General features: G+C 45.5%; 6 protein-coding genes and 2 non-coding genes across 9 annotated transcripts in view; 3 read left to right on the top strand and 5 right to left on the bottom strand.

Moving 5' to 3' along the window:
• The window catches only part of LOC126559672 (thyroid receptor-interacting protein 11), a 35,152-nt gene extending 33,247 nt beyond the window's left edge, over nucleotides 1-1,905 (top strand). The window contains exon 5 of the mRNA XM_050215842.1: nucleotides 1,206-1,905. Coding sequence (XP_050071799.1) covers nucleotides 1,206-1,867 — 662 coding nt within the window. The 3' untranslated portion in view covers nucleotides 1,868-1,905. The remainder of the gene's footprint in view (nucleotides 1-1,205) is intronic.
• Nucleotides 1-15,380, top strand: part of LOC126565188 (zinc finger protein 845-like) — a 252,910-nt gene that overhangs the window by 140,772 nt on the left and 96,758 nt on the right. The gene's annotated exons all lie outside the window — the stretch shown is intronic.
• The window catches only part of LOC126557700 (T-complex protein 1 subunit zeta), a 315,666-nt gene that overhangs the window by 209,084 nt on the left and 91,202 nt on the right, over nucleotides 1-15,380 (bottom strand). The window lies entirely within an intron of this gene.
• Nucleotides 3,931-6,356, bottom strand: LOC126557687 (glutamyl-tRNA(Gln) amidotransferase subunit B, mitochondrial). Its single transcript, XM_050213544.1, has 4 exons — nucleotides 6,289-6,356; nucleotides 5,620-6,203; nucleotides 4,525-4,964; nucleotides 3,931-4,457 (listed from the first exon to the last, which is right to left on the bottom strand). The coding sequence occupies exons 1-4, from the start codon at nucleotides 6,354-6,356 to the stop codon at nucleotides 3,939-3,941; spliced, it is 1,611 nt and encodes a 536-aa protein (XP_050069501.1). The 3' UTR covers nucleotides 3,931-3,938.
• Nucleotides 5,098-5,169, bottom strand: Trnah-gug (transfer RNA histidin (anticodon GUG)). The gene has a single exon. It is a non-coding gene; the product is annotated as a tRNA-His (tRNA).
• On the bottom strand, nucleotides 5,483-5,554 carry Trnag-ucc (transfer RNA glycine (anticodon UCC)). Its single transcript has one exon. It is a non-coding gene; the product is annotated as a tRNA-Gly (tRNA).
• Nucleotides 7,287-8,845, top strand: LOC126558186 (zinc finger protein 235-like). The gene is made up of 2 exons (XM_050214151.1): nucleotides 7,287-7,540; nucleotides 7,648-8,845. The coding sequence occupies exons 1-2, from the start codon at nucleotides 7,515-7,517 to the stop codon at nucleotides 8,843-8,845; spliced, it is 1,224 nt and encodes a 407-aa protein (XP_050070108.1). The 5' UTR covers nucleotides 7,287-7,514.
• LOC126557505 (uncharacterized) lies at nucleotides 10,559-12,358 on the bottom strand. The gene has a single exon (XM_050213301.1). The coding sequence runs from the start codon at nucleotides 12,335-12,337 to the stop codon at nucleotides 10,559-10,561; it is 1,779 nt and encodes a 592-aa protein (XP_050069258.1). The 5' UTR covers nucleotides 12,338-12,358.

Raw genomic sequence — 15,380 nt, 5'->3', positions numbered from 1 at the left:
GAGCATGAAAGTAGGAGCAAAACATAAGATCGGCGTAACATTTGTCAAGAATTAACTGCCCAACATTTAGCAAAAAGTTTTGCAGATTTCCGTTACAAGAAACCCGGCCGTCGTATTTGGCGTGGATGGGCGGCAATCTCAAATTGTAATAGTGTGTCACTGTTGGCAGTGTGGGCCCCATTCAACCCCCCCTATCGGCTAATTGCGGTCCACCGAAAACACACATTACAGATTGGGATTACCCCGTCCATGCTCCGCACACCATACCATCCTTTCTCGCCTCTCCGTTGCCCGCTGTAATTGCTGTGTTCGTGTATATACTGTGTTTGATTGCTTGTGTTTCGATGTTTTTTTTTTGCTGTTTACTGTGCTGTTTTTGCGTGTGTTTTTGTGTGTTCATTTTTTTTTTTGCTGCTGCTGCATTGTGCGTTCACTTCATTTTAGATTTATTATTTACTTGTTTACTTGATTTACTTGTTTTTAGATGATTTTGGGTTCGTTTTAAATTTGTTTCTCTCAGTTTAATACTTTTGTGACGGGAGAATGCCCAAAAAAGAGCTATGTGCTGTGATTTATTGGTTATTTTGCATGTGTGCGATCATTAATGTCCTTAGATAGATCGAAAAGGAGTTCTGCTGTATTAGTTCAATGGTTAGATTCTCATTAAAAATTGCATTCCTTCTCACAACTCTCCTGCAAGTGAATATCGCTCGATAAAGCTCACGCGATCGTACCTAAAAGTGTTTCGGAAGATCGATCATAGGAAAATGCGTGTTTCTGTGCGTGCCTTACCAATCTTACTAAGCATGGAACGATGAAACAAATCAATCGTAAAAAAGGTTCCGCCGGGGTGAGTATTACATCAGGTACTGGTGTGATTTAAAACCCCGGAACAAGCTGTTAGACTGGCTCCGGTTAACTATCAGTACTTGTGTTATACTCTCTCCGTCGGCATACGCATCACAAACGACCCCGAGCATAACCTGGCCGCGCATGTGTGCATGTGTAAACTGCCTTTCGTAACCACGAATCTACAATTATAAAGTGGGCCTCAAAAATCAACGAGTTTTTTGCTTAAATACTATTTCCTATTCCTTCTCAATAAAAATTACAATCTTGCCTCAAAATTTTAATGCCCTTCGTTACGATTTTCCTTCTCTTTTCCCCCGTTTCTTTTTTACCACCCGGTTTCACCCATTTTCCAGTAACCAAGCGAGACGAGCGGTACGCAGCACTGGAGAACCGCCTGCACGAAACGGAATCAAGCCAGGCGGACAAGGTGGAAAAGACGCTGGTGAAAAATCTGATCATCGGGTACGCGGTAGCACCGAACCCATCGGACAAGCAGCAAATCATGAAGCTGATCTCGTCCGTGCTGACGATGGACCAGGCCGAATGTACCAAGGTGGGGCTACACCACAAGGGACAGGTCGGTAGTGGCGGATGGCTGAACAGTATCCTGGGCGGAAGTGGTGGTGAGGCGGGTGGAAGTGGTGGTGCAGGAGGTAAGGACTACAATAAGGAATCCCTTACCGAGGCGTTTGTGAAATTCCTGGAGAAGGAATCGGCTCCACGTGCCACCGCAAGCTCTAGTCTACTGAACATAGTCACGTCACCTGCAACCAACATCACACCATCAACCGGTGCTACAGATGAGCGGCAACTGCCGGGTGGTGGTACAACCGGCATCACAACGGCGGGAAGTAACTTGATCACAGCAGTACCGGGGGCACCACCACAACAACAGCCATCCGCCGTGCAACCGATTCTGGTGCCGGAAGCGATGATGATGATGCAGCAGCAGCCTGGGTTTGCACCGCCGCGAAGCTCCAGCTCGATACTGAAGGATATACTGAGCGATTCCTGATACACGCACGGTGATCCGTTGCTTTTTCTAAGCGAAGGTACCGAAGGTTTGTAAATAAGACGTGATTGTATCTCTATGTCAGTGTCCCGATGCCCGATGGGGATGCCAACGCAACCAATATAGAGGAAATATTATCGTATTTTACTGGAGATAATTATACAAAACTGTTATAGGAGTCATTTTTCTTTGTTTATTACCTGTGATGACAATAGTTCTTTCTTTCGAGTTTTTGTCCTCCGCTGGATTATGTTTGTGGTCAACGTCAAGCAGTGGAGGTCATTAACCTATTTGGCGGAGTTGGCGGCCGATAAGGATCTCGCAATGATCCAGCCAATGACAAAGTTGAGAAATTTGTTCAATTTCAGGACAACAAGGGATGATAATACGACGATTAATACTAAATGTAAATAAAGAAAGAAATTTTTCATTCCAATTTGCGTTTCGTGTAGAAAAAATATTTTCTCTCTGCGATGAGAAAAATATTACGATTCGGCAAAGTGCAGCATCAGTTTTGTACCAAAGTTTCAATTTCGAGTAACAGGAGAACATACCAGTGCAGGAGGTAGCATTTTACCAGAAAAACATCGATTTTTTCTCAGATGGTAGAAAAAACACCGCCTAGTTGCTGTGCGCGTTGCATACTTCGCGGCGCAAAAATGCTTAGAAACATGCTAACAAAGTATAGCAAAAGGCCTTTTCAAAAAGCGAGTGAAATATTTCATAAAAATAAAATTCTAATTTGATTTTGAAAATTTTCAGCCGATTCCAGCTACCTGCTCGAATGCATGCTCTCCTGTTACTATCAGTCACTCCTGGCAGGAAATTGGTGCGAAACGAAGCAAATTTCGATGCAGCCAAATTTGATGCCAGGTAACAGGAGAGCATACCTGGTGAGGAGGTAGCATTTCCAAGTTTGAAAAGAGCAAATCAAATAATTTTCTTGCGGCGATGAAAATATTTTTCTACGTTCAAATTTGAAAAACGTTTTGAAATGTTTTTTTTATTGATTTTCAAATTTAAATTTGATTTCGAAATTAAAAATTGAATTCGAACTATAAATAAAATTTAAATCGGCAACAAAACAGAGAGGATTTAGATGCAGCAAAATTTTATTTACGGGTAACAGGAGGCGAGGAGATAGCAAAACGGAATTTTAAACCCAACATATAATAAATTTCTTTCCGTCATGAAAAATATTTTTCCGACTCAATTAAAGTCTGTTTTTCAATTTCATGTTATTTATTCTCATTTTTGTTTCTTTCTTTAATTATCTTTTAAAAAGACCTCCACAACGTGTTTTTTCATACTAGAGGGAAAAGGAGGGTTTAGCAAAAACTCGCGGAAAAATCTGCCAGCAGCATTCCCGTGGAAAATCGACGGTAACTCGGTCATTCCTAGTCCGATCGGAACGTTCCGCTTACCGTTGGATGCGTCTTGGAGTATCTTTTAATTCAACATACCCCTCCTTGATTCCTCCACTCCTGCCCAGTTATTTCACGAAAAAGGAGTTTTGGTGTGGAAAATCTGTGATAACTCGCTGAGTTTTAATCCGATCGGGAAGTTGGATGCGTCTTTAGGTCGCACATCTTTTTTGTGGAAACCCCCTCCTCTATTCCTCCACCCCATGCCCAGTTATTTTACGAGAAATGGGTTTTCTACGGAAAATCGACGATAACTCGCTCAGTTTTGGTCCGACACAGGAGTGTTCCGCTTATCGTTGGATGTCGTCATTGGGTCGCGCATCTTTTTGTGAAACATCCCTCCTCGATTCCTCCACCCGTTGACGAGTTCCAAAGACGCATCCAATGGTATGCGGAACTCCCCGATCGGACCAGGAATGGCCGAGATATTGTTGATTTTCCACGACAATGCTGCTGGCAGATTTTCCCGGGAGTTTTTGGAAAATCCCCCTTTTTCCCTTTAATATTTAAAACTTGTTGTGGAGATCTTTTTTAAAAAGATATTTGAAGCAAGAAACAAAAATGAGAATGAATAACATAAAAACGGACCACTTTTACCTTGAAAAAAGTCATACACATACTTCTGGTTACAACCAACCGCTAACCGTTCTTTACGTCACTTGTTGCAACATTTTCTTCAACAATTCCACTGCTCGCGCCATATCAATCTTTTCCTCGCTTGCCTTTGCCATCTCACCCGCCAGCGCGTACAACTTTTTCTCCTTTCCTTTACGATACTTTTCAACCAGCTTTGGATTGCTTTTAATTACCTCCTCACAGTAGCGTCTAATTTGTGCCTCATCCGTTATCAACAACCAACCATTTCTGGTAACAATTTCCCGCGGACATAGCTTCACACGTTCGGTAGACGATGCTTCCAGCAGTTCTTGTAGCACACGACGAGCGTACTGTACGTTCAGTTGACTGTCGTGCAGCATATCTACGATGGTTCCGAGCTGGGCGGACGTTACGTGACAGTCTTCCGTAGCAAGCTTATTACGGTTTAAAATCGTAAGCAGCTCATTGATCAGAAAATTAGCTACCAGCTTCGCAGGACGGCGACTATCCTGCTCTTTCTCGTTTGATCCTTCGGCAATAGAGCGGAAGTGTTCGTAAAGCGGGATGTCATTCTAAAAAGGAAAAAAAAATAATTAACCTTCAGCATCGAAGGAGAATAAATCGCTAAACAATGCATACCACCAGCGTTATTGCAATCGTGTTTGTTAGCTGATGCATTTCGATAATTCTTTGGCGTGTTTGCTCTGGCAATTCGGGAATGGTTTGTCCTAACTTCGGAACATCTATCACATCTGATTCCTGGCCCTCCCCGTCGGCTCTTTCAGCTTCCTGCAGCTTCAAATGTAATGGAGGTAGATTCGGTTCCGGCATGAACCGATAGTCCTGCACCACCTCTTTGTCTCGCATCGCTATCGTGCTCCTGGCAGCTGAATCCCAGGCCCGTGTTTCGTTGTGTATTGTTCCACCGTTATCTAGTACATCAATTTGCCGTTGTATTTCGTAATCCACGGCCTGGGCAACAGCACGTACCGAGCCGATGTTTTTCACTTCCGTTCGTGTGCCGAAAGGTGTATTTTCTAAATGCACTGATATGTTTGCATCTACACGCAGGGCACCGTCTGGGGAGAAAAGAGGAAGAATAAAATAAAATGGTTAATATTTAATTAAACCATCTTGATGTGTTCGACTACCGGTTGTGCCAAAAAATTTCTCCCTCACATCTCTTCCGTGACAGTGTGCGATGTGCGACACTGCCGTGACCAGGATTCGAACCTGGGTTACTACGGCCACAACGTAGGGTCCTAACCACTAGACGATCACGGCTATCGAGATGCTTGGTAACCTTGGCTCTCACGCACTATAAATACCGTTGCCCTTTTCGAGAAAAGTATGTCAAAATATTTAACTTACATATAACAAAAATAGAAAATATCATCATTTTTTACATTTTCACGTCCTAGTAATTTGAAGCATATCATTCATGTCAACACTTTTGCTGTACTGAATCACTACGATTTTCGAATTATAATTTGTTTTCAAGTTTTATAATGAAAAATAAAAAAATAACTAAACGTGTTGTGCTTTCTACGTAAAAGAAATCACAAAAAAGGGACCAACAAAGAGCAAAAAAGTCTCGTGCGTCGGCCGGGAATCGAACCCGGATCAACTGCTTGGAAGGCAACTATGCTGACCATTACACCACCGACGCACCCTCTTCCCTGACAGCTCAAAGCCATACTGCTTCTCCATTCACTCACCACTGCACACGCTTACCTTCCATTCGGCACGTGCAGCTTTGCAACCGTGTCAGGATCAGCATCAACTCCTTCACCAATGCTGCCGCCTCTTCACCCGTTTCTAAATCGGGCTCAAACACCAACTCCATCAGCGGTATTCCGGCACGATTCAAATCAACCAAACTTTTCCGCTCAACAGGATCGTGCAGTGATTTGCCACTGTCCTGCTCCAGTTGTAGCTGATGCAGTCTAGCCGTTTTGTAGTACGGCGCCTTGGTAACACCCGGAACGAACACCGGAAACGATATTGCACCACCGCGCGCTAACGGTGCTCTCTGCTGTGTGATCTGGTAACCGGTCGGAAGATCGGCGTAAAAGTAGTGTTTACGGTCAAACATCGATACTGCGCTTACGTTGCATCCTAGCGCTAGTGCTGTCCTTACACCAAGCTCGACGGCATTTTTGTTCAGAACGGGCAATGTACCGGGAATGGAAGCATCAAACAATGCAACACACGAGTTTGGGGCAGCCCCAAAGGTGGCACGGGCACCGGAAAATAGTTTGGATTTGGTGTTCAGCTGTGCATGCACCTCCAGTCCAATGACGCTTTTCCATTTCGTTCTGTGGATGTGCACGCGTATGTAAAATTTCGGTAAGTGACAATCAAAAGCAAACTATCTAAAAAAGCTAATTTACTTTAAATTACCTTGTATTCTTTGTGGAATTCTTGGAGGAGGAAAAATATCTGCACAACAGCCGGTTGGATAACGACATGGTTTCCAAGTAAATGTCAGTGGTAATTGTTTGTTTACCACTCACTCACACGCACACATAAACGCATACGAATCTGACAGCGGGTTTTTTGTTGATATCTGATAGAAGGTTTTGTAAGTTTAGTTTTTTGTTGAGCTGATTGCGACGATGATGTTTTTACCAAATGTGCGATCAAATTGTTCTGTGTTATTGTAAAGCAGCAATTAAAAGTGATTTAAACGCATGCTAATTAGTAATTTGTATATAAGAGTATATACAGTGTGCACAATGTAGCAGCAATTTTCAAGCAACATGTTTTCTAATGGCAAGAGAAGAACGAGAACATTACAATAATAGGTAAGTACAAGTTTAGTGTTTTGTGGTTGTTTAAAAGTATTTGTTGGGCTAAGATAGTTTTCCATACATTTATCAGCCCATTAATGCTTAAAAATCTTATTCAGAATGTCGTATATGACTAGAGCAACCCATTAGCCATCAGGGCAAATTATGTTGGCTGGACAAATTAGTAGTTTGAACAATCGTAATCCAATACAGCTCACAATACGTTGTAGCTTTGCGTAGCATATCCCAAAGCATATGAATGATATAAAACTGCATTTAAAGTAAACGAATTATGAATATACATCCCACAAGAAGCCGGCGATCGCAATTGTTTTGTATTGCAATCTGTTGCCAACGGTTACTGATGTAATAACATGTGGGGCGGACGGTGCGCTGAATATTACCGATTCAATTGGATCAATCGGAATAAAAATAATTGTGATTTCTTTAGAATAAAATGTACTACATAAAGCGAACAGAAACTTCTGTCAATTATGTGATAAAAAAACATGTTCATAGCGTTTAAAATCACAAAAAAAAATCAAGAAGAGATCACTTCCACCCTAAACGCATACGTCTCGAAGTGTTACTTGGGAAGGGCAAAACTGGCTGCATCCGTTCTGGCTGCGTACGTGTTTTTGTAGAGAAAGAAAAGAATAGCAAAGGAGGAAAAAATGGTTGTCAGTGTATAATGTAAACAAACCGTTGCCCCGCTGTTGTGCTGCTGCTGCAAGAGATATCCAGTTCCACTCCAGAAAAATTGTATATTTTTTGGACTTTACAGTGTCTCTGTGAAATAGTTTTCGGCGAAAAGTGCGTGCCAAATCCACCCAGTGAATGGATTTAACAATCTACAACGATGTGTAAGTTTGCCAAGCACAGGAAAATTAAGCTGGAGCGCAAGACAATTTTTTAAAAAAATTCCTTCCTAATTGCCTTTCTTGCTCACACACGCGTTCCCCCGTACCAGACCGAATGATACGCCTGGCACATATTGCCGCTTTTGCTTTCGTGAAACCAGCCTGGTACCGATCTTTCATCCCACCACGAGCGAACCGTTGAATCTCGAGCTGATAACGGTAATAGTGGAGTGCATTGGCGTGCTCTTGAAACCGGAGATGGATTTCCCGTCCGCCGCCTGTCAGAGCTGTCTGCAGCTGATGCAGGAGTTTCATAACTTTCGCAGGCGTGCCCGCGAGTATGACAAAATCATACGGTCCAAAATTTTGCCCCGCATCGAACCGGAAGTGATCATCGTAAAGCAGGAAGCGTCCGATCTGGATACAGTGGTGTACGATCATGAACAGCAGGCGGACAAAGAGAGCACCAGCAGCAGTACGCTGACAGCTGATGAATCTCATGACGAAGTCTCGATGGATGTCCTTGAACAATTGCAGCAGCTACACCAGCAGCATCAATTGCATCAACAACAGCTACTTTTGCAGCAACATCAGCAGCAGCAGCAGCAGCAGCAGCAACAGCACCTACAACAGCTCCATCAGCAGTCATCACACGAACAAAGTGAAGAACAGGAACCAAAGTTTAGCATGAGTGCCATTTTCAACGCGCAAGCAAATGCCTTGGCAGTGGTGGCCGCTGCTGCAGCCGCCACTCCGATACGCGCCCAAACTCGAAGTCAATCGAAACGCCAATCCGCCGCCACCTCCGGTTCCATGGCACCAGCAGCATCGCTGGAAGACAATCGGTGCATGGTATGCGGTGAAAAGTTTCAGTCCCGTGACGTATGGATGGCACATCTGGCAGTGCACACCGTCGAGCGGCCATTTCAGTGTCACATCTGCCTAGCACAGTTTAAAACCAAATACGTACAACAGAACCATATCCGGACGGTGCACGAAAATGTCCGCAGCTATCGGTGCCCGATCTGTACCGAGCCTAGTCGAATGTTCAAGAGCAAGCGCACGCTCGAGGATCACATGCGCTACCATACGGGCGAACGGCCGTTCGTGTGCTGCATTTGTAAGATAACGTTCTCGTCCGGCAGCGTGCACCGGAACCACATGTACCGGGTGCATCGGGAGATGCGCAAAAAGGATCGCCGGTGTAATTACTGTGGCAAGGTGTTTGATCGTATACTTGATCTGAAACGCCACCAGACGAGCTACTGTGAGAAGATCGTTGGTCGGGAAATAGCTGGCCGATTGTAGGCGTGCCGGTGTACTAACCACATGAGCTAGAAGGGTTCACCTTGGGGAGGGTGATTAAAAATTGTAGGGGGTGGGCTAGTAGAGAGAAGAAGTGCGAAAGTGTATATGTATATGTGCTTACTTTGTGCGATCAATTATGTTGAGTGTGTAAATGTATTAATCTAAATTTGTACCTTTTTTTTAGCTAAAACCAAGAGAGCGACAAAGAAAAGCTAAGCAACAATTGGCCACATTAAGCGTACGAACGCTAGCTGTTGTAAATAGCCAAATATAAACAATGTGAAACATGTCAAAGCGAATGGTACGGTTTCGATGTGAATCCCGCTTGAAATTGACCTGTGATATATCACCCCAATGCTGTTTCTTCTTTAATTTCGTTCAGATTGCATTCCCTCATGGCACCTTTCCTGTGACGCACGACCACTTCTCACGATCATTGACCCACCTCGGGTGTCAGAACGTTGTTTGAACGATTGGCTGATGGGGAATGATGGACAGCTGAGTTGGTGCGTCGTTGTAACAGCCAACCGAACGAAGCTTTTTTCCCGATATCATTCTAGAAAACAAACAAAGAAGCAAAATGGAACCGACAAAAAAAAGAAAAAAAGACATATTCCGTACTTTATACTCTTATCGCTTCGTTTTATAGAAGGAGCTCCAGAGAGTTGTTCATTTTCATCTCAATTCTATATGTACATTTACATCGGTTTGCTGATTGGTTTACACACTAGAGCACATGCCTTACATTCGTAACCTTTAAAGTGTACACCACCATTCTAACCTATTAAAACCAGGGCCGATAACGGCCTACATTGCAGCCCACGCATTCCCCTCATGTCAGGTGAAGGTGAGGATGGTAGAATAATTGTATAAAACACACACACAAACACATACACATAAAAACAAAATCAATCCAAAACGGTGGTGGTCATCGTCGGAAAGGAAACAATCTTTTTCTAACCTATGAACCCCCCGGTGCCGGTAACCCGCCTTCCAGCCCTGCGATAAGAAGCGCCCCGAACGAACAGCAGGCTACGTTTTTTCCCCCATTGAAGCTCTGCTTTTCATACTTGAAAGTGCATTACATCCAGAGCTTGTCTCACTCCAGTTGCCCAGCAACAGGACGAATGTTTTGTGGTTGGCACATTTACTGCGGTATAGATCGGATCGTGTGTCCCTGTTTCGCGAAAAGCGGTTGAGCGTTTTTTTAAGTATGCAAAGTATGGTAAAATAACACACACACACACACACCTCCCAACCTAACCCTGTCCTATCCTTCCAAAAAACGAAAAAAAAACTTATCGTTAGCCTTGTGTGTCTCTCTAACCTATCACGCTTTCCTGTGTGCAACACAGCGTTCACGCGGAACCGCGTGTTACCGGTCGTGCCAGCATCCACCATCCCACCGCACTATGTGATCAAAGTCTATTGATTCTCTCTCCTCTTGGCTTATGTGCATTGGTTGTAATCACTTTTGCTGGTGCTGCCCCATCGGAGTTCCGGTTCGATTGGCCGCCGCCGCCGACGCCGCGCACGAAGGATGTTTTGATTTTTTCGTTCGACCTGTTGTTCCCTCGCCGAGCAGCAGTTGCACGAACACGTGTTACCCAGCGTGATCGTACGAATGTTTGAATCGCTGGGAATGCGCATGCTTCGACGAGTTTAAAGTATCCGGATTAGGGTCATATCACCCACTGGGAAATGGTTCAACAATCACTGAACCGGTGCGGCCATCGCAGGTACAGACGTACGGGAAGCTTGCCGTTTGTGCAGGAACCGTTTCACTGAATTGAATGGAAGCTGGAAGTGATAGTACGCACAGTACGGCAACGGATCCCAATAGACGAACAGTGCTTCCCGTTGATCGATCACGGTACCGATCAGGTGCTGCACCGCATCCACACTCGGCCTTCGCAGTGCATTCAGCACCGTCTCGTGGATCCAATAGCGTCCACCTTCCTGTACCAGTGGTCCCGAATTTTGACGGCTAAAGTGTGGACAGGGTTTGCAGAGTACGCGAGAATGTACTCCAGTGTAGCAGATGTACGGCAGCGACACACCAACACGAATTCCAAGAGGCAATATCTGTCCGCTGCACTGGCACTTTACCAGCCGGAAGCTAATGTGACCGTTGATGGGGCGCTGCAACCGTATGCGGCGGAAAAATTCCTGCAACCATCGATCGATGTCTGCGTTTTCTTCCGGCACCAGGCTGCGCGTGTCCGCCTGAATAGCACACGTGACGTTCGCAATTACGGCCGAATCCTTCACCGTAGTACAGGTGACGTAGTGCGAACCGATCACATCCCGTATGACGACCCACTTCTGCGCTTCGCTCACTTCGTAGTTAAGGCGCAAGTCGCGCCGATTGGCCGGTAGCACGTACTTGCTACGTTCCAGCAGCCCGAGTGCACCGGACGCAACCATCACGTTCCGAAAGCCGGTCAACCAACCACCATCGTACAGTCGGTGCAGTTCCTCCTTGGACGATACGATCTGATGCGGCGGAAGCAGTATTTCGTTCGCTTGGCACTTACGCATCACCTGCAGGATGTCGTCCAGAACCGACGTTTCTTGGGCACCTGGGATGAAGCTGGAACATCCACGCAGTTCCAGGTGAGGTTTGGCCAGAGCATCATAATGTGCTGGGCTGGTAGCACACACCGGTATGTAGTGGGTTGGCTGTTCCTTTTCCACAATCTCACACAGTGCCGCTATATACTCGCCTGCCGTTTCCGGCGTTGGGCGTTGAATGGCGTAAAACTTGCTGACGGCGGTGGAGAAGCGTGCGAGCGCAAACAAGCCTTCGAACTCAAACACAACCACACGCGCTCCAGACTTGTAGAAATTGCGGGCCAGATGGAGAGTTTGTATCGTACTGCCACAGCTGATGAGGATCGTGCGCTTGCGACGGTTGCGTTCATGTGCCGGGGTGTGTAGCGCGACTAGGGCCCATTTTAAACCTGCCAAAGGCAGTGCAATCAACTTCCAGAACATCCATAGACAAGCAGACAGCCAGAAGGCTGGGGCTGCCATCAAGAACGGTTTCCAGGCAAGTTGCATGCAACATCCAAGAAGACGCTGGGCGACGGCAATTAGTAGCAGTGGCCACCAGAGCACCAATCGTAGCAGGATACGCCCACTAGACACACGCGGCGAGTCGGTTGCGGCCGACGTGGCCGGAGTCGGGGGCGTCGCAGGTTGTGTCGGTTGCACCGTTTCCAGCTCGCGATCTTCCGGTATGAGCGTGAAGGTGCTCGAGTAGTTGCGGCGCAATGTCGACGGTGGAGAGGAAGATAGCGGTGAGCTCGGCATCGGTGGTGAGTTGTGTCGCGAACCGTACGGTGTCCATCGTGGACTCGACGGAGCCGTGCGGGAAAACATTTTCGCCAAGCTATCAGCAGTATTGTTGTTCGAGAGATACACAAAGTTGCCCGTACTTTCGCTACGGTTCCACGGGCCAAAGATTTTGTCCTTGCTAGCGGAGGGCATTGTTTGGGACGGTCACCACGCACACACTTAATAACTACCACTTTACTTTCTGCAGAAACACTTTGATTCACACCAAAGCACACCGAGAATCGTCCAAACCGCAATATCTACACGCACAGTAGACGATCACACACAGACATCACATCAATCCCACATATCGGAGATGGTGGAAATCCTTTCAAAACGCTACAAGCCGCTGTCCAGTGACAAGGGTTCCAGTGTTTGGGGCCTGCTCCTGCGCTCTTGGCGCATGGGTACACTGAACAAGTTCTACGCGCAACGTAAAACCGTATACTGACTGGGCAGCCGGTAGAGCGATGTCTATTTAAAAACTGATCCGTTGCCCCTGACAAGACCCGCGATAATATGGCAGGATGGTCCCTTACGGAAGGCGTACGGGGCGCAGAGGAAGCATAAACATTCAAAACCAGAACCCAGAGGCCCTGTCTCTGTTATCAGCGGACCGTCTATAAGGATCGATGTCCATTAGTCAGCTTGACAGCAGAGTGTGTGCGCGCGGTGTTCGAGCAGGTAACGAAGGGATGCCGCGCACACCCAGCAAGGGATTGGGAGATGTGTTTGTTCCTGTTGGTGCATGATCACTAGGCCTAGGACCAACCACTACCATCACGAGCACAGCTAGCGAACCGTTTTGCTCACACCTCGAAGGTAATCTTTACCATTACCGAGGGCAGGGCAGCAGTTTTTTTGGACCGCATCCGCCCGAGCCCATGACATAATAGTCACTTCTAGATCACGTTCTACGATCATGAGCGGGCCCGGCCGGCCTTTGGACCCGTGCTTGGCTATTCCTGGCTGCATGGGATTTGTATTCTCGTCCTCAACATTAGCATGCTCGCCACAAAATCATTCGCTCGATTGCTAAATATTTTGACTCGTTACGTTTTGCGTTTCCTTCACACAGCAATGTACCTTCGGTGTCCTTGGCAGTGACCGTAAAGCCACCGGGGGAATGGAAGCTGGAAGCATAACACACGTACGCCCCGTCATACCGGACAGATCTCGAACACTGCGTTCTACTCCAAGCGAATGGAAAAAGAAATTAATCAGAACCTGACGGGGCAGCAGGTTGAATGTTTATAGATTGATTATCTTTTTTTTTTGTGTGTGGTGTACATGATCGAATGCTCTCGTTCTTAGTGGTTGATATGATTTTTTTGGTGCTGAAAAAAAAAGCTATTCATCAAAATCATAGCCATGTCGTTGATTGCTACAAATCATTTCGTAAAAAAGAGAGTGGAAGCTTCGTTGCGCTTTTTTACAGATGCAGTCCATTCAAAACATTGGGAAGTTTTAAAACTGTTTACTTTAGCGTGCTCTGAAATCGAATGCAATCGGCCAATTGACTGTAGTGCACATAAGCAGGCAACTAACAAGCACTGTACAACATACTAAAAGCTTCAAAAACAATTTCCCAATCAATAGCCAATGTTGCGAGAGCCTCAAATCAGATATATTCTCTTGCATTTCATTGCTTAGTCTAACCTAATTTATGTGCGAAATATCACCATACACCACGCAACATTATGGTGATCCTTTTACGGTTTCATCAACTAGCAAGTATTATTATCATACTTTTTCACACATTTTTGCCGCAACCAGGATACGATTGTCTGAAATGGAGGGCTCGGCCTTGACAGCTTATCATGTGTGGTTGATGATTTCCCCCACGGCACTGATGCCTGCTGCTGCTGCTGTTGCTGCTGCATGAAGAACTGACGTCTTTCTTCTTCGATGATGACGGGCGCGTATCGTTAAACGATCGCTGGAGAATATTCCTTGCGAACACGAACGCAAATCAATAATATACAACGTGGCTGGATTTGGGTCGAAATTTGCGATTGCGCTGGCGAAACAAAGATGGCTCACCCAGTACCAGGCGTCCCCATCGGCAGGACGTACAACAACAGGAAGTAGTTTTTCGTTGCGATTATGTGTGCACGCTCATGACACGTTTATGTGCTTTTTTATGTTTTTATTGCGTGCGTGCAAGTAAAAAAGGGACATTCTGTCGCTTCCCATCGTATCGTACTGGCTTTAGGTACCAATCATTGCAAGGTTTGGTCCGTAACTACGTCAGCCAATCGGGGAATGCTTAACAATCGTTAACCATGTGCAGGAAGAAGCGTGGTAATAAATATTTCCAATGATCGATTCCGTGCCGATCACGTGTGGTGAATTTATATCTAACGAAGCTTCTAACGAGTTTAAATGTAAAGGCTCTAAATCTTTTCATATGACCCATTCTTTTACAAACTGCAAAATCAAAACTGAATAATGGCTAAATCTTATCATATTTATTCATCGTAATTGTTTGCTTTTTTATCATAAATAAGGGGAGAGGGGGAGGGAGACGGGGGCCTGATGGAATGGTATTAGAAGAGGTAGGCGTACTCGCAAACGGTAGCACAGGTACCGCACTGGATAGGGAGGAAGAGCGGCAGTTGGACCGTGTAGAAAGTGCTTCAAGGCGATCCCAGTAAACTTCCTCGGAATCTTCTGAACGCATCTAGCAGCAATTAGAATGACCTCAAACGCAACAGATCGTGCACCTCTGACGCTATTTTGACGATGTGGACCAGATTAAGCCGGAGAGTTGGTAGGTGTAAAGCCACTTATCGGCCAAATACGAAATAACGCAACACACAGGATGGCCCCGTTGAAAGTATACGAACTGGAAAAAGCATCAGCGAAGCAATGGAAATCGTAAGACATAGACACAGTTGTCTTCTTAAAGATCTCCTTGCAAAAGAAGGTTCAACATCTTTAGGGCCTCGCCTAGAAAAACATCTCGTCGTCCAAAGGGACTCTTCATCAAAGTGATTTATTCTAACAATAAACCAAAGAGACTTCCCGTTCATGTGGCTTTGATGAGCCTATTGGACTCTTGATACCCCACCGGATGAATGAAATCATCCATAGACAATTACATGGACATTTAATACAATTCAAGTCGTACAATAAACTTGAGTAGACATGAAGAATGCAGAATATTTAATTCTCCAAGCTTACGTGTCGTACC

The sequence above is a fragment of the Anopheles maculipalpis genome, chromosome 2RL, assembly GCF_943734695.1.
Source record: "Anopheles maculipalpis chromosome 2RL, idAnoMacuDA_375_x, whole genome shotgun sequence".
Classification (NCBI taxonomy): Eukaryota; Metazoa; Arthropoda; class Insecta; order Diptera; family Culicidae; genus Anopheles; species Anopheles maculipalpis.
Note: the sequence above shows the minus strand (reverse complement) of the source record. Positions and strands in the feature narration are given on the sequence as shown.

Excerpts from the sequence above, each read along its gene's own strand:
- LOC126557687 (XM_050213544.1), bottom strand. The coding sequence starts at position 6,356 with ATGTCGTTATCCAACCGGCTGTTGTGCAGATATTTTTCCTCCTCCAAG. Across the intron at positions 6,204-6,288 it reads AATTCCACAAAGAATACAAG|AACGAAATGGAAAAGCGTCA; the intron begins GTAATTTAAAGT and ends GCACATCCACAG. Across the intron at positions 4,458-4,524 it reads CGATTGCAATAACGCTGGTG|AATGACATCCCGCTTTACGA; the intron begins GTATGCATTGTT and ends TTTCCTTTTTAG.
- LOC126558186 (XM_050214151.1), top strand. The coding sequence starts at position 7,515 with ATGGATTTAACAATCTACAACGATGT. Across the intron at positions 7,541-7,647 it reads TTAACAATCTACAACGATGT|ACCGAATGATACGCCTGGCA; the intron begins GTAAGTTTGCCA and ends CCCCCGTACCAG.
- LOC126557505 (XM_050213301.1), bottom strand. The coding sequence starts at position 12,337 with ATGCCCTCCGCTAGCAAGGACAAAATCTTTGGCCCGTGGAACCGTAGC.